Here is a 20,940-nt window from a genome sequence, read left to right as displayed (position 1 = left end):
CTTCCCAAGTTCAAATGTGGACTCAGACACTTATTAGCCGTGTTACCCTGGGCAAGTCGCTTCACCCTATTAGCCTCAGTTTCTTCCTCTGTAAAATGAGCTAGAGAAGGAAATGACAAACCACTCCAGAATCTTTGCCAAGAAAACCCCAAATGGGGTCACAAAGAGTGACAACTGAACAACAGCTGAAGTCAGAGGTCCTGAAATTAAGTCTCACCTCTAGCACTTAACTACCAGTCATTTAACTTCCTTGGGCATTAGTTTCCTCAACTAGAAAATGAAAAGGTTGAATTAGATGACCTCAGCGTTTTCTTCCCAGCTCTAAATACATGATTCTATAATGTTTCACATGACTACACATGTATAAGCTATATTGAATTGCTTGCCTTCTCAAAGAAGGGGAGAGGGAGGAAAGCAGATCATTTAGAACTCAAAGTTTTAAAAATAGATGTTAAAAGTTGTTTTACATGTAATTGGGTGAAAATAAAATACTAATTTTTAAAAGATGTGATTTATATACATATATATATATATATATATATATATATAGTCCCATGATCATGTATAATCCTTGGGGTAAGGAGGACAGGGGAAGAGATACTTTATTTCCTGGGAAAGGAAGGAGGAAAGTATTCCCAAACCCACTACAAAAGTCCCACAGCATCCTCCTTGCAAGTAATAATGTTAGTTTAAGGGGCAGCTAGGTGGTGCAGTGGATAGAGCACTGGCTCTGGAGTCAGGAGTACCTGAGTTCAAATCCGGCCTCAGACACTTAACACTAGCTGTGTGACCCTAGACAAGTCACTTAACCCCAATTGCCTCACTAAAAAAACAAAACAAAACAAAATAATGTTAGTTTAAAAGGGATGATGGGGGGGGGTGGGCAGCTAGGTGGCACAATGGATAGAGCACTGGTCCTGGAATCAGAGGACCTAAGTTGAAATCCGGCCTCAGACCCTTGACACTTACTAGCTGTGTGACCCTGGGCAAGTCACTTAACCCCAATTGCCTCACCAAAAAGAAAATAATAATAATAAATAAAAGGGATGATGGGGAAACTAAGTTATTTATGCCATGTGTTTTTATATCCTAAAACAGAGATTCTTAACCTTTTTGTGTTTGAACATCTGGTGGAACCCATGGGTCCCTTCTAAAAACAATGTTCGTAAATGCATAACGACATACATAGGATTACAAAGGAAATAATATTTGAAATAATATATATTCTTCCCATCAAAATTCCCATACCCCCTAATAGATCTGCTTTAAATGGAGCCAAATACCTAAACTCTGAATTATAGAGTAAACTACTCCATGCCTCAGTTCTTTCCTCTGTAAAATGGGAGCCTACCTTATCTCTGAGGTCTCTTCCACTCTAAGTCTGTGATGTTAGGATCCCATGCTCCTTTCCCAGGGAGGTCTCAGGGAGTTCATTGCCTAATGAGCATTCAAAGTCCTTGGAGATATAATTGGATGATGAGATTTAGAACCAGAAAAGCCCTTGGGCATCACTTAGTCCAATGCCTACATTTTACAGATAAGGAAACACATCCAAAAAGTCAAATGACTTGCCCAGTCACACAGCTAGGAAGTAGCCAAAAGGAACTTAGCTCAAGTCTTCTAATAATAATTCCATATTATGTCCCCATGAGTTTCCCCCCTTTAGCAGACAAAAAGTTTAATTTCCAGGGCTAGAAAACATCCAAGAAAGTGAAGTTAGGGTGGGAAGTGAGAAAGAAGACACCCACAGTGACAAGGAAATGATGGTAAGCCAATCAATGCTTGAGAATGGGAGTGGGGGGAAGGGAACAAAATCAGGCAATTTGAAACACTTTGGCTCACTCCACCTTCAACTCTCTGACCATTTTCTATAGGAAATATTAACCACTTACTAAACAATCTTATGGTTGAACCCAATTCCTAATATTCCAAAGTGAAGGAAAGGTCTGCTGTGCTTTTGTCAGTCCTGGACCAGCCCCCCACCTTTAGAATTCCATGGGAGGGGCAGCTAGGTAGCACAGTGGATACAGCACCGGCCCTGGAGTCAGGAGGACCTGAGTTCAAATCCGACCTCAGACACTTAACACTTACTAGCTGTGTGACCCTGGGCAAGTCACTTAACCCCAATTGCCTCAGCAAAAAAAAAAGAATTCCATGGGGAATCATCCTGAAGACCTGTGCCTGTATGATATCATAGATCATAGAATGAGCACTGGAAAGTTTACAGGTCATCCAGTCCAACTCCCTCATTTAACAAATGAGGAAACTGAGACCCAGTTCATCAGGGTTTAGTACATTTTCACTTTTTTATCTAAGGCCCTTAGCTTCTATCAAACTGACACTGGCACTTGGACCCTGGGGAAAATTAGACTAGAAATACTCTCCAAGTGAAAGCATGTGTAGTTTGTTTTCTTAATTTCACTGAAAACTCAAAAAGCAACGAATATGTTTGTCAAATTATTTTCAGGCTTGGCAACTGCTTCTTAGAGTCACATGTGAGCTAATGAATATGATCCACCAAGTCTCTAGTCCCCAGGAAAAACTCAACCACACTCCCTCTAGGCCACTTGATCTGAACCACCACCTATCACACCTTATCCACTCTGTTAGGTCTTCAAACAGGACTTTACTCCTAAATTCCACTTAACCCCAAATCTTTGTGCAACCTGAACATCTTTGGACCTCAAAGAACATCAAAGACTCTCTTCTCCTCATCCCAACATTCATCATTAGGCTAGCATAAAAATACTGCAGGTCTTCATCACCTTCCAAAGCCTCCACTAGGCTCAAAACAGCCCTCATTCATCTCCCTACTGAGCTCACTCCCTGAGGGTGTTCCTCCAGCCTGAAGTTGAGTAATTTAGGGAGGTTGGCCCCAGGTCATTCCGACCCTTAGGTACTCTACCTTCCTCCCAAGGGTTCCTCTGATTCTCAAACTTGACCTTCAGGAGGTTGGAGATAAATACCCTGTCCCCCAACCTCTGCTGCCAGTGGAAGTCCTAATTCTCAACATTTAAAAAGTGAGGCATGCTTTCCTGCCCTTAAAACATACTAAAAAAATAAATAAATAAAAACCATCATACTAGGGGACAGCTAGGTGGTACAGTGGATAAAGCACCAGCCCTGGATTCAGGAGGACCTGAGTTCAAGTCTGCCTTGAAACACTTGACACTTAATAGCTATGTGACCCTGGGCAAGTCACTTAACCCTCACTGCCCTGAAATATATATAATACTACCACGAAGGAAGAGGCAAATCTCAGACAGGTCATGAGGCAAGACAACGTGTATGAAAGAAATCATAGAATTAGAACTGAGAAGAACTTCGAGGCCATTTAATTCAACCCTCATTTTATAGATAAGAGAATTGAGTCAGAAAGGTGACTTATCAAACTCACACAGGTTAAGAGACAGTCAGGATTCAAGCCCACGGCCTCCAGCTCCAAGTCCAAGGCCTTTTTCACTGTAACACAGTTTTGTCCCTAAAGGTAGTTTTATGCTTTGGGATGGGAAGGAAGTGGGGGAAGAGGTAACAGGTGGCTGGCCCTCTTCGGATTTTATAAATGCCGGGTCTTGGCCAGAGACGTGACCTTGAAGCTGCTTGTCCTCAAGAGAGAGGTTCCCCTCACATACCTGTTGCCCACTCTCCGGCCCTCCCCGAATCAGCACCTGGAGCTGAGCCCTCACCCCAACTCCGCCCCCTGCACCCGGGAAGCCCCGCTCGGGGGCAGCGGTGTGTTCGCCCAGATCCTCGCGGGGATAAGCCAGTCGGTCCCTACGCATCAACCGAGCCCATACACACCCCTATGCTCGCAGTGCACAGCGCACTGCCCTGCCCCTGCCCCAAGCTTAGCCAGGCTGCGCAGATACTCTGCTCCAAGCTCCAAGCATGGGCTTTGAGGCTCCGCTTCTGCCTGGCCCCGGCAACCTCCCTCAGTAGCCGAGGCGGTGGCAGCGGCATAGGCGTTAAAGGCAAAGACTCGGCTGCGGCTCCTTTCCTTGTAAAACAGCGCCCACCTCCGGCCTTGAGCCCACCAGCCTGGCGGCTCGGCTTGGCTCAGCTCAGCTTAGCAGCAGCCCCAGAGATAGAGAGCCAGATAGAGTCGAGGGCTAGTCTGGGTCCAGGGTTGAAGGGGAGAACCAGTTGCTGGCCGCCGCTCACAGCCAGGGGCATATGCGGATAGAGACGTCCACACTCACAAACACATACACACACACACACACACACACACACACTCATAAAGACTCAATGGCACATGGAGGCATGCTATATACGGACACACTACACAGAGAGAAACCAACACCCTACAGGCATGCACGCAAGTGACACAGAAAGACAGAAGAATTCTATAAGCAGCTAAGCAGATGCAGACTCAGACATACATCTCTAACATGTAACACAGAGCCATGCACTATGACCATAAGGGCACACAATGACATAAGGGTGCACATAAATTACACACTGAGACACAGGGGCACATTACAATCACAGAGGAAAACACTGTTCACAATACATAGACACCTGTATGTACACACTGTATACAGGTGTCTATATATAACTGTGTATACCCCCACAAAGACACACAGATTCCAAACAAAGTACACAGAAACAGCACCCACACCCTTTGCTACACATACAAACACTCTCTCCTACTCTCAAGTACTACACAGAGAGGACCAAGCCTGCCTGGGGAAGGGGGAGGGGGAGGAAGGAAAAGTCAGAAGATGGGGAAGACATCAGAGTCAGAGGGGAGACAGGAAAGCCACAATAATCAAAGCAACCAAGGTCAGAACAATCACCGATCAGGCAATGGGAAAGTCACCAACTCCACATCTGCTCATGACTGCTCAGGAGCCCCTACTTGGCCCACCACTGAACACAGCAGCTCTGGGGACTGCACCTGCTATCACTTACCTTCCTGCACTGCCTGGAAGGGGTTATTGGCCTCTATGAACTTGATAGAGTAGGTGATCTTCTCACTCTGCAGAATGTCATCGTTGAGGCTGAGGTCTGACACAGCCAGTTGGAAAACTTCATCATCCTTAGCTGCATTCTCCTCAAATATGGCACCTGGAAAAGAGTGGGACAAAAAGGGGGGAACATGGGGTCAGGAGGTCTCAGGATACCAAAAGATCAAAGGCCAGGGAATACACCTTCCTTGTAGGGTGACCCCAGCTTTTTGGCTATCCCAGATCTATTTTCCTCCAGACTGTTGGTGGTGGCAGCTAGCTTGGTAAAGAGAGAGAGCAGACCATTAGTGTGGGCTGTACCAGGCATGTTACTATGGTATGGGGGTTGGAATTTTAGCTACATGCTGCTCTAGTAGTTCCCTGGGCCTCAGCTCAATTAATTATTTGAGACTAAGATCTGTCCTTCCAGGAAGATGGGGACTTGAATGGAGAGAAACAATACATGGGTACCAGAAGAGATACCAAGGGTAAGAAAGGAAGTCAGCCACTTAGGGCAAAACAAGGGGATGGCAGAAAACTCCCAACACAAGGATATGCACACTCTTCGATAACAAAAAGTCACTCTATAACAGGAAAATACTTATTTTATGATAGATCAAGTCCCATGTGTACTGGTGAAATCTCAGAGTTTTCTTGGGCAGGGGGACTAATTCAAAACTTGCCTAGGATGCACATATCTTGCCCAGGCTCTAAGTACCACACACTTGTTACACAGACACATTTCTCAGGCTCACCCTTCACCTAGGTTATATAGACAATAAACATCTGTAGCAAGTATCACAGAAGACGATGACAGTGGGATGGGTATATGTTACATGTGCACCAATTGGATATCGAATGCACGGTGCACAGAGCCAGGCTCCTGTGCTGAAGAGTGGACTAAAGGTTCTACAATTTGCAAAGACTTCTTTTCTGGGCCCACTTCTCAGATTCAGAAATGCCCCTAGGGTTGCCTCTATGCAATAGAGTAGCCCAGAAAGAAGAGGAAGTAGGGGGTGGGGCAGGACTTAGGGCTAAGATGTTGTTAACCCCTTTCTCCCCAGCACATGAAAGCTGGCTTTTCCTGCAGCCATCCTCCCCTAGTGGAGCAGCTGAGTCCAGCTAGTCCTAGGTGTTTGGGAAGCTTGTTGATGCACTGATAGAGAAGGCATCTGGCACCAGGCTTTACATGATCCCAATCGGTCGGGGAGCCTGTGAATAAGATCCCACTACAAACCCGGGCGGGACAGCTGTGCAGGCAAGATCAAGATGGCTCTGCCCTCCTCCCACCTCCAGAGCTTCCAACCGGAGAACTGCTTATTCACCCGCACCCGGGTTGGCTCGGCCTCGGTCCACAAAGATGCCACAAAGGGGTACCCTCTGGCTCTCTAGTGCCCTGGCTTGGCATCTCAGTCTCATCCTCTCTGCCCAGGAGTGTCTGTCTGGCTTTGTCTCTCCTCCAGCCCGTTTCCGGGTGGGTTTCCTGTTTGAGCGAAATAGCTCACAGGTAGAATCCAGGACCACGGACAACTCCTAGGGAAGGCGAACGCGAGGAGTACCCCAACTGAGAAAGGCAAGGAGAGCTCACAACAGGCTCACAGAGTCCTGGACTCCCTGGCATTGTGCCCCAAGGAAGGCCAGCCTCCTCCGCCTTCCTAGGGCTGGGGAAGTCAAAGAACGCTTATGGGTTCCTTCTCAAAGCCAACTCAAGGGCCATTGAAACCCCCAAGGTGGCTCGAGGGTGAGGACTCCAACCTACTCCCCCGCAATCGCAGCCCTCTCCCGAACTATAGAGAGCTCTGTGGGAAGCTGGGGCACACCGGGATTTCCCTGCCTGTCTTCCTTAGAGCCGCAATGCTGACCAGGCTGGCCGGCTCGCCACTTCTCCCGCTAGGAGATGGGGTGGAGAGGGGGCGGGGAGAGACAGGGAGGAAGAAGACTGAAGTTTCTTCTGTCGCCTCCCTCCTTGGCTTTCCAGAGAAGGGAAGTCCTCCCCCCCCCCCTCCTTCCATCTGCCCAGTATTGCAGAATGAGGGTGGGTTGTAAAAAGGGATAGGGGTTGGTCTTTTCCAGGAGGCAATTAAGATGGGGGGGGGGGCGGGTGGAGAGATCTGCTCTGGCCTGGGTTTCTGTTCTGAAATCTTTCCTACAACCCTCCAGGCCCTGATCTCCGTTGTGGGGTGGGGGAGGATCCAGGGCGCTTCTTGGCTGTTCTGCTGTTTCACACACACCCCCAAAAGAGAGAGGTGTCGAACTGGCTTACGAGGAGCTACGGCTCATCGCCACAGCCACTACCACCCCGTACACACACCCCAACTTCCCAGGCGTATTTTCTCTCGGTCTTCCCCAACTTCCCAGAGGTGACTGCGGAGTACTTCCCAGAGGGGTCCGTGTGCCCCTACAGCCACCCCCACCTCCAGTACCATCCTAGAGCTTTCAGCCTGCCCAACTTCTTATTAGCTCGACCTTCTTCCCAGATTTCATTTCCCCGGTTCCCAACCATTCCCCGTTTTTCACGCTCCCGCCCTTCCCTCTCTCCCTCATCTTCTCTCCAATCTCCCCGTCTCCCTCCTTTTCTCGCTCTCCCTCTTTTCCCTCCTTCCTCATTCCCAGGCTCAACCTCCCCCCTTCTTTCCCCCACACATACACCTCTCCTACTCTCTCCCCCGCCCCCACTCATCCACCCACGCTCATTCCCTCCCTTCTTCTCCTTCTCTCCCACCTCCCCGGAAAGCCCACGACTCAGACCCTGGGAAAATTGAGAGCTGTCAATGAGCTCCGGTGGCAAGCACCACAGCTGCACACGCACGCACACACACACACACACACACACACACACAATCCAGCGACAGGCATAGGCTGACACACATTGACAACACCCATTAACACACACGCGCGCACACACACACACACACACACACACACACACACACACACACCGACAGACAAGACACACGCACACACAAGCCAGGAGCTCCGGACCCAGCTTCCTCAATCCTTTCCAGACAACTTGGTCACCACCTGTCTCTGCTTCACTCCTACTCTTGAGGAGGGAGGGATTGTTAGGGGATGGGGGCGTCTCCTGTGGTCCCCCTCCCCCAGTCTCCCAAGCATGATCCTTTGGGAGAGGGATAGGAAAGGAGGGTACTAGCAAACGAATATGGCTCTACCCCCCATCCCCGGCCCCCAGGGCCACAGGAGCTGCTGCCCTAGGAGGCGCCTGTGGCTACCCGGGGCGCGGCGCCCTGGAGAGTGCGTTCAAGCGGGCATCTTCGCCCCAGAGCCACTGAACCCGAGGGCGGAAGGAAGCCGGGGACCTCCGGTTACTGGGCACTGCTCGCTGCCAACTTCGCGAGGCTATTCGGCTTCCGAGAACCCTGGCAGCACGGATCTTTGGGCTCCAGATAGTTGGGCTCGCCCCCACCTCCCCCTCCCCAACCTTTGCCTCTCTTCATCCCCCTACCCCTCCCTCACCGCCGTGGGGGAGGGGGCCGGGTTCTGCCGGGAGCCGAGCCCCCTCGGGGCGTCCATCTGTCCGTCCCTTCGCCCACCCTCCCGGCCGGTTGCCTTCTTGCCCGCCTGCCTGCCTGGCCGCCTGCCTCCCTGCCTGCCCGCCTTCCTCTTCTCCTCCTCCTCCTCCTCTTCGCCGGCGCTCGCTCTCTCTTACCGATGTGGATGATGGAGTCCGCCCGCACCGAAACGCACTGAAATATCCAGGGGAGAAGCCACAGCGTCAACACTTCCATGTCCCCCCTCGCGCGCTGCACATCAGCCCGGGCTCGGGGCGAGACCCAGGGTTGGGGGGAGGGGGCCGATCGGGAAGGAGGGGGGCCGGGGAGGGCCGGGAAGGGACTGGGGGAGGAGGCGCCCGGAGAACCCCGGGAGCCCGCCCGCTCAGCCCGCTCAGCCCGGCCAGCAACCCCGAGCCTGGGGTCCGAGAGCCCAAGGCAGCGCGGCAGAGCCTAGCGCCCGGGAGCCGGGAAGCCCGGGAGCCCGGGAGAGGAGCGCCGGAGAGCTGGGCAGTGGAGAAGGACCGGTGGGAGGGGGGTGGCTCCCGGGGCAGGAGGAGGTGGCGGCGGCGGCAGGCGGAGGAAGGCAGGCGGGCCCGGCAGTCTCCCGGCGGTGGCGGCGGCTGCGGCGGCTCCTCGGCTCTCGGTGTGTGTCTGAGAGCCCCAGCGAACAGCGAACTGCGGAGGACGTCCCCCTCCCCCTCTTTCCCATCCCCTCCCCTCCCTCCCCGCCCGCCAGCCTCCCCCCACCCCCCGGGCCACGTGATTGCAGAGCCTCGCCACTCAATAGAGGCGGCCCGAGCCTCGCGCTCGCTCTCTCCCCGGGTCGGGGCTGCCGGGCGCCCGGGGGCGCAGAGGGGGAGCCCTGGGGAATCGGGGAGCTGTGCAGCCCAGGAGAGGGGAGGCGAGCTGAGGGGTGGGCACAGGAAGACTGACACCCCAAGACGAAGTTTAGAGACACTCGCCGGAAGAAGGCAGAAAGTAAGTGGAAGGGCAGCAGAGATGAGTCTGAACCCTCGACTCCCCCCCCCAACCTTGACCAGGGTAGTTGGAGGGTGGGGAGCAGCCCCCCAAACCCTCCCCTCCCTCCAGAGCGAAGCAGAGGAGTTCCCCTAGCCCCAGACTACTTATAGTCCGGGCTCAGGGCCTGAGTCCCCCTCAGGGAGTGAGCATGGGCAAGAGGGAAGGGGCTGCAAGGACTGGAGGTGTAGACAGTGGTACACGAGGGAGACAAGGGCAAGGGATAGGGGAAATATCGAGGCAGGGGCAGGGGAGAGGCGGGCAGGGACCGGGAACAGAATAGGCATAGGGATAGAAGGAGAGACGGTGGCGGGGACAGGTTTGATGAGTGGACAGGTAGAGACTGAGGCAGAGCGAGGGTTCAGGGCGGGGGGTGGACAGACGGGGTGAGAAATGGGGTAAGGGCTGGATGAGGAAGTGAGCATGGACGGCCAAGGGGGAGAGAAGGGGCTGTAGTCAGAGCTTTAAAAATGCATGTAGACAGACTAAGAGATAGGGTGAAGACCATGACCGGGCAAAGTGTGACCAGACGGGGAAAACAAGTCAAAAAGATGGGCTAGAGTCTGAGGCAAGGGAAGACTCGTGGCCAAACCAAGGACAAGGGCTAGCTAGGAGCACAGGACAGCTCCTGAAGAAGGAAGAGAGACCCAGCCCAGGCTCCCCTGGCTTTCTCTGCCTACTCAGACGCCTCCCACGCTCAGAAGCCGAGGCAAAGTGGATCCCCAAGCGCTGGGGGCGTCAAAGCTGGGTTGTTTGGTTTTGTGAGTTTTTTTTAAGCTTCCCTCCCTCTCTATCTCCGACATCCCTACCCCCCCACCACCACCACCACCACCTTAGCCTTCAATGAAATCTAATTCATAAATCGGGCAGCTCGGGCTCAGAAGCCTAATTCATCCCCTAAAACAAACGCATCACTGATTGCAGGCATCCAGACGTGAGGAGCGTTTAAAGATGCCCGGGAGCCGGAGAAAACACATTCATTCAAGGAGCCTGAGACGTAATTAAAACCCCTGCTTGCCAGGGAGAGGAGCTAAGAGTGGGACTGTTCCCTCGATTGTGAACCAGCGCAGGGGCCAAAGAATAGACTCATTTAGCGAAATATCCGCCCAGTGCTGTGCTGGATCTGGCTTAGGACTTCGGGAGGGAGCCACTGAACCGGCCTCTAAGCCCCGCTAGCCCGCTTCTGGTGGGGAAGATTTCGGATCCGCTGCCCCCTGTCATACTTCCTACCCACTTAACCCATGTTGGAATCTCAATCCTCTCCCTGCCCTCCTCTCTTTCGCTGTCTCTAGGCTAGCTTTTTCTCTCCATCCCCTGGAGAGGAAGGAAAGTTAGTACCACGCCAAGCAGAGGAGCTGATCCACCCACCCCACAAGCTCCTGACCCTTCCCACCACTGACCCCAACATAAACCAGTCCAGAGTCAGACGTGATCAGATTCAAGCTGATGAGCCTGGGGTGTGAGGGGTGGAAAGTGGGAACATCAGGTAGAGAAAGAAGCGAGAGGAGAGCAGCCAAGTGAGTGGGCAGCCACGCTGGCCCCTGGGAACCAAGGAAGAGTAAAGGTTTGGCCCACTGAAAGGGAGAAAAGAGGGAGAAAGGCAGGAGGAGCCCTGCCTTCCAGGAGAGGGGCCCTCTCATCCAATAAATTACTGAGCTCAACTATTCTTTGCTCTTCCCACGTGGATTTTCTGAGGATCGATAGGAGAAGTAATACACTACCTGCAGTATTTCTTGTGCATGATCAGAACATCTCATCTGCATAATTGGCCTCGGGGAGAAAGATCAATATAAATGCCCATTATTGGCCTACTTGATCAGGTAAAAATTAATCCTCATTTATATTAGTTCCAAGTCAACCACCCCCTTAGCTCACTTTTGGAAAAGGAAGGTCACTGCAGCTCATTTTCCCACCGAACCCAAAGTTAAACATTGTTTGACCCTGGGTCACAGGGGCTGTGGGCAACAGCTACTGTGGGGCCTGATGGGGAGAAAATCAGAGATGTTGATGTCCAGGGCTAGAAAAGAAGGATGGTGGCTAGCAACCCACAGCTCTTGAACATCTGAAATGCTCTGTACTTGGAGGAGTCTGGAAAACCATGAAGAAATAGCATCAAACTGGCTAACATATCCCTCCCTCCCATTAATCTTGCTGCCTCAAGCAAGACAGAGACTGACTCAAAGATGGGTAAGGAACAGGGGAAGTACAGAGTGACATGGTCAGGATTATCTGCACCCTTCCTTGCCCTGGGTATAACGCTAGGATCATAGATTTAGAGTTTTACGGAAACGTAAAGGTCATCTAACCCAAGACTCTCCTTTTACAGATAAGGAAATTGAGGTCCAGAGGCAGGAAATGGCATGTCCAAAGTCACACAGATGGTGAGAAGGCAGAGTTGAGGCTAAAACCCAAATCCTCCCCCTTTAAACACAGCCCTCTGCAATATACCTTGAAGTGAACCTTCGGTGTTTCTTGTCTTCCTGCAAAAGGTATTATGGGGGCAGCTAGGTGGAGCAGTGGATAGAGCACTGGCCCTGGAGTCAGGAGTACCTGAGTTCAAATCCTGCCTCAGACACTTGAACACTTACTAGCTGTGTGACCCTGGGCAAGTCACTTAACCCCAATTGCCTCACAAAAACAAACAAAAAAATTAAATTAAAAAGGTATTATAGGAACCCTGGAGTCTGTTCTTCTTTAACTGTTTATCTTCTAGCTGGAGCACCTTCCCTCTGCTCCTCTTTCTGCTTTGTCCAAACCCTTCCCATCATTTGAGGTCCACTTCTCTGAAACCTTTCCTGATTGCCCCGATTCTGATGTGAGCTTTCCTTCCCCTGAGCTCCCACTTGTGACACCTGGTACATTCTGCATTGTCTATAGTACCTAATTCTATTCTCACTCCTAAGACGTTCTGACTTCCTTTGGGTCAAAGACCAAGTCTTACCCACTTCTGTATCTCTGATATACTTAACACAGTAGGTTCTTGGAGCCCAGAAGAGGGTCTGACACACTATAGGATTCAGCAAATGTGTGTTGAATGAATAAAAATGGCTAGGTTGTGTATAAAGATGCACTTTTCAACTCACCTTGAATATTTTCCTTTTAAAAACCAAACCGGAATCATTTTGGTACCATAGAAAAATCACAATGGATTTGATGTTAGACAACCTGGGCTCAAATCCCAGATCTATCACTTACTGTGTGACCTGAGAAAATCACTTTAACCTCTCTAAGCCTCAGTGCCCTCATCTGTAAAATTAGGGGGGAGCGGTGACTAGATCCTATAAATTTCCCTGAATCAAAAGGCCTCTTGCCTCACTCAGGGTTAAGGTCTTAGTGTCCCTAGATTTCTGTTTTCTGTCCATCTGTTCCAAATGTAGTAGCTCAGTATATTTTCAAGATCAGCTTACCAAGACTTTTGTTGCTATGATGCAAATGCTGATCAAACAGCATTCTAGTGGGATATAATGAGTACAACCCACCTGGGACAGGCCTGTGGAGCACATGGCCCTTCTTGGTTTTGGGGAAACAACAAGATATTATACACAATGACATCATAGCATCACTCACCCTGCAGATGGTCCTCTCCTGGCTCCCCTAATGACAAATACCTCACATTTCTAAACTGCTTTCAGGTTTACAAAGTGTTCTCTCTATCTCCATCCTGTACCATGTATGCAAGTATAGCACCTCCTCTGGGCTGCTTTTCCCATTTGAATTTGTTATTATAGATCGGGTCAATATAACGCCAGCCTTTTAAAACTATAGCTCTTGAGCCCCCATTAGTGTGCTTCCCCTTAACAATCAGCCAGTTGACACAATTAGGCCTTAGCAAAGTTAGTAAAGTAAATAGGATTAGGATTATATTATAGTCAGGAAGATCTAAATTCAAATACAGCCCCAGATAGTTACTATAAGTAGGCAAGTAGACTCTGGGCAAGTCACTTAACCACCACCTGCCTCAGTTTTCTCAAGAGTAAGATGGGTATAACAATAGCATCTACCTCACAAGGATGTTGTGAAGATCAAATGAGAAAGTATTTGTAAAGCACTTAGCACAGTGCCTGGCACATAGTAAGTGCTTACTAAATGTAGGTTCCTCTCTCCCCTCCCCAAAGTCATTTATTAAGATTTAGTCGAATGTTCCACCATAAACCCAGGGTATACTCAGAAATACACACAGTGTCTTTAAAAACAGCAAGAACAGAATAAAGCCATAGTGAGGCACACATGTAGAAATCACACAGGACCAAGGCATTCACAACTTTGCTACCAAAGGACCCTACTGTCCTTTCTCTCTTAGCAGTGTCTTTACACAACTCCTCCCTGGATTCAATGTCTCTTCGAGGTGGTTTACTCAGCTGGCTTCTCCCAGTCTGGTCCTCTCCACAGATTAGTTCTTTATTGCTAGATCTAGCTCTTTTGAATCCACAATGAACTCCCTTCTCTGTGCACTATGGCTTAAATACCCTCCTTCCTCCCTAAACTCCACAACTCTCCTGAGCCTTCTTTTCTTAAAATTCTAGATACCTTGCTTTTTTATATAGGTCCAAAGGATATTACAGTCTCCCTCAGCCAAGTAAACAACTATGTTCCTGTGTGATTTAATTGCCTTGGCCTAACAGCCAAGGCCCTATAAAGCCCTCAAGTTGTTATGAAACTTATTCAGGCCATGTTGTGGGGTTGGAGGAAAGTTTTAACCCCACTTTTACCCAATTGTTATTATTTCATATTACATATGAGGAAACTGGGATTAATAAATTTGCCCAAGGTCATACAACTAAGAAGTGTTGAAGGTGTGGGACCAGGCCTTCATATAACAAGTATACTATTCTTTCCACTACATCTCCTGGTGAGGTAGGCCCTGCTCCACTGATTTCTGAAGGGGCAGGGCCAGAGGGGAAACAAAATAGTATGCTTATTTTAAGAGCAATGATGGTCTCTGGATAGAGCTCCTTCTGAAAGCACAGACTCCTCCAGGTAAGGTCCAGGGTTTGGACGGTGTTGTCCTCCCCACCCCCACCCTCCCCATCCCTAATAGAGGAGTCATTTCCAGAATATTCTTGATCCCCTCCCTCTACACCTAGCAGCTAATTAATGAGATTTCCTTCCCTCTTCTCCCCACAACCCTCTAGTAGTCAGACATTTAGGGATAGTCATTCAGTCTTTCAAGTGTACTATGGACTTATTAGTATCTTGCAGGAGCAGTGCCTTGAATACACCAATGAACTCATTTCCCAGGATGGACCACTCACAAGTACACTGGAGGATATGTGTCCTTATGCATCAATAGCATAGATAGGATGGTTACCTAAGGGATGTGATCTCAGAAAATTAACCCACCATTTTAAAAAAAAAAATCTTCCTACCTGCTTGTCAATGCCTGAAATTCCCCCATAGCATTTCATTTCTTTGATGCCTATAAAAATGAAAATTACCCTGGGCAAGCATCATATATTAAGATTTGTCAGTCATTTCTGCCTCAGCACATATGTATTCATCAAATTCTTTTCTTTTTTTAATTTTCAAAGTGCATTATCAATGCTCTTTTTTTATATCAGTCACTTTTCAACATCTTCCCCCAAACAATAGAACCTTCTTTTGTAATAAGTTCAAGCAAGCAAGATAAATAAATGCATTGCCTGGGTCTGCAAATGTATTCCTCATTTTAGGCATGTTGTTCACCACTCCTCAAATTAAAGGAAGGAGGCATGCCATCAGACTCATTCCTGAGAGTATGTTTTAATAGGGGAGAGGCTAGGAAGCATGAAAGCATTTAACACCTCAGAATTGGTACTAGAAAGGGTGCCAAGGTGGGGTGGGAAGGTAGTGAAGGGTGCCGAAAGAGAAGATTGAGTATCTGAATCATAATATCTAACATTTGCCTAGTGCTTTAAGGTTCACAAAATACTTTACATTCTTCATTTCATTTAATCTTCACAACAATCTTGGAAGAAAATACTACATACTTATGAACACCCATTTTACAGATAAGAAATCAGATTCAGAGAATTTGAGAGACTTGTAGTCACACACCTAGTCAATTTCAGAGGTGAGAGTCAAATTCAGTTATCAGCCTGACTCCACATCAGGAGTTCCCTTAATCCACAGCGAAGACAACTTTGTTGTTATTGTTTGGGGAAAAATCAGTCCTTCTAGGGACCACCAAGCATGTATCACTCAGTCTTCACTGAAAGGAATCCAATTTGCAGGATAACCATATACTCATTGAGTTATGGAGGTTGGTACTACTGGAGTTGAAGCATTCCGTTCTTCTTTTCCTAAATAGAGACTTGAAAGAGAGAGAGAGAGAGAGAGAGAGAGAGAGAGAGAGAGAGAGAGAGAGAGAGAGAGAGAGAAAGGGGGCAGCTGGGTGGGGTGGTGGATAGAGCACTGGCCCTGGAGTCAGGAGGACCTGAGTTCAAATCCAGTTCAAATCCAGCCTCAGACATGTGACATGGACTAGCTGTGTGACCCTGGGAGTCACCAAAAAGAAAGAAAGAGAGAGAGAGAGAGAGAGAGAGAGAGAGAGAGAGAGAGAGAGAGAGAGAGAGAAGGGAAGGAAGGAAGAAAGAAAGAGAGAAAGAAGGAAAGAGAGAGAGGGAGGGAGGGAGATGGGGAGGAAGGAAGGAAGGAAGAAAGAAAGAAAGAAAGAAAGAAAGAAAGAAAGAAAGAAAGAAAGAAAGAAAGAAAGAAAGAAAGAAAGAAAGAAAGAAAGAAAGAAAGAAAGAAAGAAAGAAAGAAAGAAAGAAAGAAAGAAAGAAAGAAAGAAAGAAAGAAAGAAAGAAAGAAATTTCCAGCATTGGAGTCAAAGCAGGTTATCACTCAAATGATCATCAACATTTGGGGTATTTGAGAGAAAGTAACCACCACCCTAAGGTGGCTGTCCCTTCCTAATGAAATATATTCTTAGTGGTCTTATGTTGCCAAGAGTCAGTGCTATGTGTCATATGATCATAAACTCTGAGTTGGGCTGAACCTCAGAGATCATCTAGACCAATCACCATCTAAGCAAGAGTCCCCTCTGCCCTATTTCAATGACACCATTCTTTCTCTTCATCACCTTCAGTGATGAGCAAGTCACTAGCTCATAAAGCAGGCCATTCTACTTGTGAAGTTTTCATTGTTAGGAAGTTTTCCTCCTAGTTCAACAAAAATCTTACCCCCTGTAGTTCATCCCAATGACTTCTAGTACAATGTATCTAATCCCTCTTCCACCTCACAAACATTCTAAAGAGAACCATCAAGTTCCTAAGACTTCCCTCTTCCAGTATGAACATTCCTAGCTCCTTCAAGTATTCTTTGTATGGTGTGATTTCTAATCCTCTCACCCTTCCAGTCAATCTCCTCTTGACATACTGCAGTTTGTCAAGTTTCTTCCTGAAATGGCATGTCTAGAAGTAGCAACCATTCTCCAGATGGTGTCTGATCAAGACAGACTGTGTACAGCAGGACTCACTTGCTCTAATCAATATGCTTCTATTAATCACCTTGTCACTATCAATTCATATTGAAGGGTATTTGTCCAGAGCTGTGATTTCATCAGTGCAGGGTAATCCTGGTTTGAAAACTACATTCACTGATGCAGATGAGCAACATGTCCATAATATGTCATTAGAAAGTTGCTTAGGGAACCAAGAAACTTGCCTGTGGTCATACAGAAAATATAGGCTAGAAGTAAGACTTGAACCCAGGGTTTCCTTGAATCCAAGGTCAGCCTTCTATACACTAGGCCACACTGCCTGACGTTACAGGTACAGTCCACCAAAACTCCCAGTAAAAAGGACTTTACCCCTCACCCCCCAAAACTACAGTGTATAAGAATAACTTATGTACTTCACTCCATTTCTATTTCTCCTATTCCTAAAGGTTCCACATTACTTCTAATTAAGGGACTTTCTTCTTACCCGCTATCTTCATCTCTTTTACATATCAGCTTCCTGTAATGGCTTCCATAAATGTTCTACCCCAAGTCCTAGGAAGCTGTAAATGCAGTGAGAATGGGCAGTTTTGAGATTAGGTTAGAGAGGATCAGCTAGTCAGAGAAACAGCAGTAGAGTCACTGACCATCCCACAACTTCCAAGAGACATTGCCAAAAAGGGACTAGCAGTAGCTTCAATAGATTTTTTAAAGCAGCTGTCCTTGGTGCTTAATAATACAGGTATGTGTATTAGAACAAGGGCTGCAGACCAGCTTTCCTACTTTATCAATTCCCTCTATGAGCTAGGGAACATAGCCTTCCTTTTCTGGGTTTAGATTCCTGGCATAAGAGAAATGATGATAGTATGTATATACATATATACACATATGTGTATGTATTTTACATATTTACATATACCTATATACATATGCATATGTGTGTATACACAGAGTGGACCAAAAGTCTTTGGAATGAAGGAAATAATGATAGTGTGTATACATATGTGTATATATATACCTATATATACACATGTGTGTTTATATATTTAAATATGCATATACATACACGTGTGTATACACACAAACTATACTAAAAATCCCAACAGAAAATCCTTTGCTAGCCCCATTTTCTAGATGGAAGAAACAAGGCTAGCACTCTAATAGTGACCTAAAATATGAAACATTTTGGGCCAGAAATAGGATGGGGGGGTCCCTAAAAATAAAGAGAGGGAACTTTGAGATCTTCTGGGGCAAAATTTCTGTGGTTCTTAGATGTGGATTGTCTTTATCTCTAAAATTACAACCTGGGTCATTTTATGCATAAATTTGGAGTCAGAAGACCTGGCTCTACCACTTAATAACTATAAGGCCTTGGACAAGTCACTTAACCTCTCTAGGTCTCAGGGTTTTTTTTCCTGTATAAAATGAGGACATTAAATTGGATAGTCTCTAAGGTCCCTTCCAGCTCTGAATTTCTGATTCTATAATGCCTTCCTCAAGGGGAGAGAAACAGTTATGAGCAATGATCTCCATTGCTAATCCTTGGATCATTTTTCCTTCTCTCATTTGAGTGACTATGGAGAAAGCCATGTAAAAAAATGTGAAGCCATGGAGAAAGTGAAGGCTTGCATGGCCATGAGTGGGACTAGTGAATGGTAGAGACTGGAGAGAAAAAAGGGAAAGAACCATCAAGAAATGGTTCATCATGATGAGGATTGATTGGTGAAGATGAGGATTGATAGTGATGATTGATGAAGATTGATTGATGATGTTGATGACAAAACATATGGTACTTACTTTGCTGGGTTATTGTGAAGAAAATTCTTTGTTAGGTATAAGATACTATATAAATGTGATCTATTACTGTTGTTTCGATAATCAACCTCATGGGTTTATTGTAAGTAAATCTCTCCTTACAGTACTATATAAATGTAGTTTACTATTTTAAAAAAGATGAACAGGATGCTATCAGAAAAAATTGGAGAGACCTACATGAGCTGATGGAGAGTGAAATGTACTGTATACAAAATAACAGCAATATTGTAAGCTGATCTGCTGTGAATGACTTGTTTACTTTTATCAATGCAATGATCAAAGACAACTCTGAAGGTCTTATGAAAAATGCAATCCATCTACAGAGAGAAAACTGATGGTATCTGAATACAAATTGAAGCATAATTTTTTGTTAGTTCCTTTATCTGAAGTTTTGTTTTTGTTTGTTTTCTTTCACAACCTACCTAATGTGGAAATGTTTTGCATGACTGCTCATGTATAAATTATATTGAATTATTTCCTGGGGGAAGAGGGAGGGAGGAAGAGAATTTGGAACACAAAGTTTCTTGAAAATTATGTCAAAATTTGTATTTTAGGGCAGCTAGGTGGCACAGTGGATAGAGCACCGGCCCTAGAGTCAGGAGTACCTGAGTTCCAATCTGGCCTCAGACACTTAACACTTACTAGCTGTGTGACCCTGGGCAAGTCACTTAACCTCAATTGCCTCACTAAAAAAATGTATTTTACATGTAATTTGGGAAAAATAAAATTCTAAATATTTAAAAATCATTCATCAATGGCCCCCAGATACAGAAAGATGGCTCTTGGATTTTTATTTTTGTCTTGCACAAGGAATCATGGTATCACTGATTCAAAACTGGAAGAGACTTTAGAAGTCATACAGTCTAACCCCTATGTTTTACAATGAGAAAACTGAAGGGAGAAGAGACTAAATTGAGTTGTCCAAAGCCACTCAGGTAGTAAGCAACAGAATTAGAATTTGAACCCCATCTCCTGACTCTACATCCAACATCCTTTCCACTGTATTCACTGATTCAATATTCATATTCCTCCTCATATGCACTGCCCCACCCTAGAGATATCCCTGCCTTGAGGCTCTTCTCTCCTGATGAGCAACTCAATCTCTGAGACCAAAATTTCATGACAGGTTTCAGCCCTTCACTTCACTCGGGCTTTTGTTCATTGTCCAGAATTATTTTCTTTATCCTTGCCATCTGCCTTGCTCCTGTACAGATACTCTTTCCATATCCGATTTATATGTTATCTCTCCAATCCCCAAACATTAGAGTATAAGCTCCCTAAGGGCAGCCACTATCTTGTCTATTTGTATTTTTAGTCTCACCTCAGTACAGTTCCTGGGACATAGTAAACACTTTAAAATGTTCTCTCTCCACTTAGCTCTTCTCAGCAATACAAGGATCAAGACAATTCCAACAAACTTAAGATGGAAAAATGCTCTCCATATCCAGAGAAGGAACTGTGGAGTCTGAATGCAGATGGAAGCATGTGATTTTCCCTTTTTTTGTTTTTTCTTTCTCATGGCTTTTCCACTTTGTTCTGGGTTTTTTTTCTTTTTCAACATGAGCAATATGGAAATATGTTTAACATTATTGTTATGTATAACCTATATCAGATTGCTTGCTGTCTTGGGGAGGGGAGAGAAGGGAGGGAAGGAAGGAGAAAAATTTGGTATTCAAAATCTTATAAAAATGAATGTTGAGGGGCAGCTAGGTGGCGCAGTGGATAGAGCACTGGCTCTGGAGTCAGGAGTACCTGAGTTCAAATCCGGCCTCAGACACATAACACTTACTAGCTGTGTGACCGTGGGCAAGTCACTTAACCCCAATTGCCTCACTAAAAAAAAAAACAAAAAAAAGAATGTTGAAAACTATCTTTACATGTAATTGGAAAAAATAAAATACTATTAAGTGGGCTAAAGGATCTATCTCTCTGCAACACACTGGTAGTATCCCATGGTAGTACTAAAAGAATGGAGAACCATGGAGACTCATCCTTGCTTTGAACTAGGTGCTATGGAACTCAGCCATTAAAAATGGCAGGAAGCTGAGTTGAAGTGAGGAAGGGAAGCCATCTTGAGCCTGTAGTACCATGCACCAGCTTAAAGCAAGAGACCAAGCTAGGACTTATGGGGCAAAGGACCACCACTAGAAAAATCCTAGCATTTGAAACTAACTAGTCCTAGAAATTTATGGTCATCTTTGGGATCTTGGTTGATCATTCAAGGATCTCT

At 46.7% G+C, this 20,940-nt stretch overlaps 1 protein-coding gene and 1 long non-coding RNA gene across 3 annotated transcripts in view; one reads left to right on the top strand and one right to left on the bottom strand.

Moving 5' to 3' along the window:
• The window catches only part of GRID1 (glutamate ionotropic receptor delta type subunit 1), a 1,160,974-nt gene extending 1,151,834 nt beyond the window's left edge, over positions 1-9,140 (bottom strand). Inside the window, exons 1-2 of one of the 2 annotated variants that reach the window (XM_043982152.1) lie at positions 8,617-9,140; positions 4,915-5,070 (exon numbers count right to left, since the gene is read on the bottom strand). In XM_043982152.1, coding sequence (XP_043838087.1) covers positions 4,915-5,070; positions 8,617-8,695 — 235 coding nt within the window. In that variant the 5' untranslated portion in view covers positions 8,696-9,140. The remainder of the gene's footprint in view (positions 1-4,914; positions 5,071-8,616) is intronic. The other variant, XM_043982151.1, reaches the window with a different exon arrangement.
• Positions 9,141-9,243: 103 nt separating this feature from the next.
• On the top strand, positions 9,244-20,137 carry LOC122742338. The gene is made up of 3 exons (XR_006354915.1): positions 9,244-9,439; positions 10,403-11,298; positions 20,088-20,137. It is a non-coding gene; the product is annotated as an uncharacterized LOC122742338 (long non-coding RNA).
• Positions 20,138-20,940: the final 803 nt, after the last annotated feature.

Source organism: Dromiciops gliroides, chromosome 2 (assembly GCF_019393635.1).
Source record: "Dromiciops gliroides isolate mDroGli1 chromosome 2, mDroGli1.pri, whole genome shotgun sequence".
Lineage (NCBI taxonomy): Eukaryota > Metazoa > Chordata > Mammalia > Microbiotheria > Microbiotheriidae > Dromiciops > Dromiciops gliroides.
This window is presented reverse-complemented; position numbering and strand designations above follow the sequence as displayed.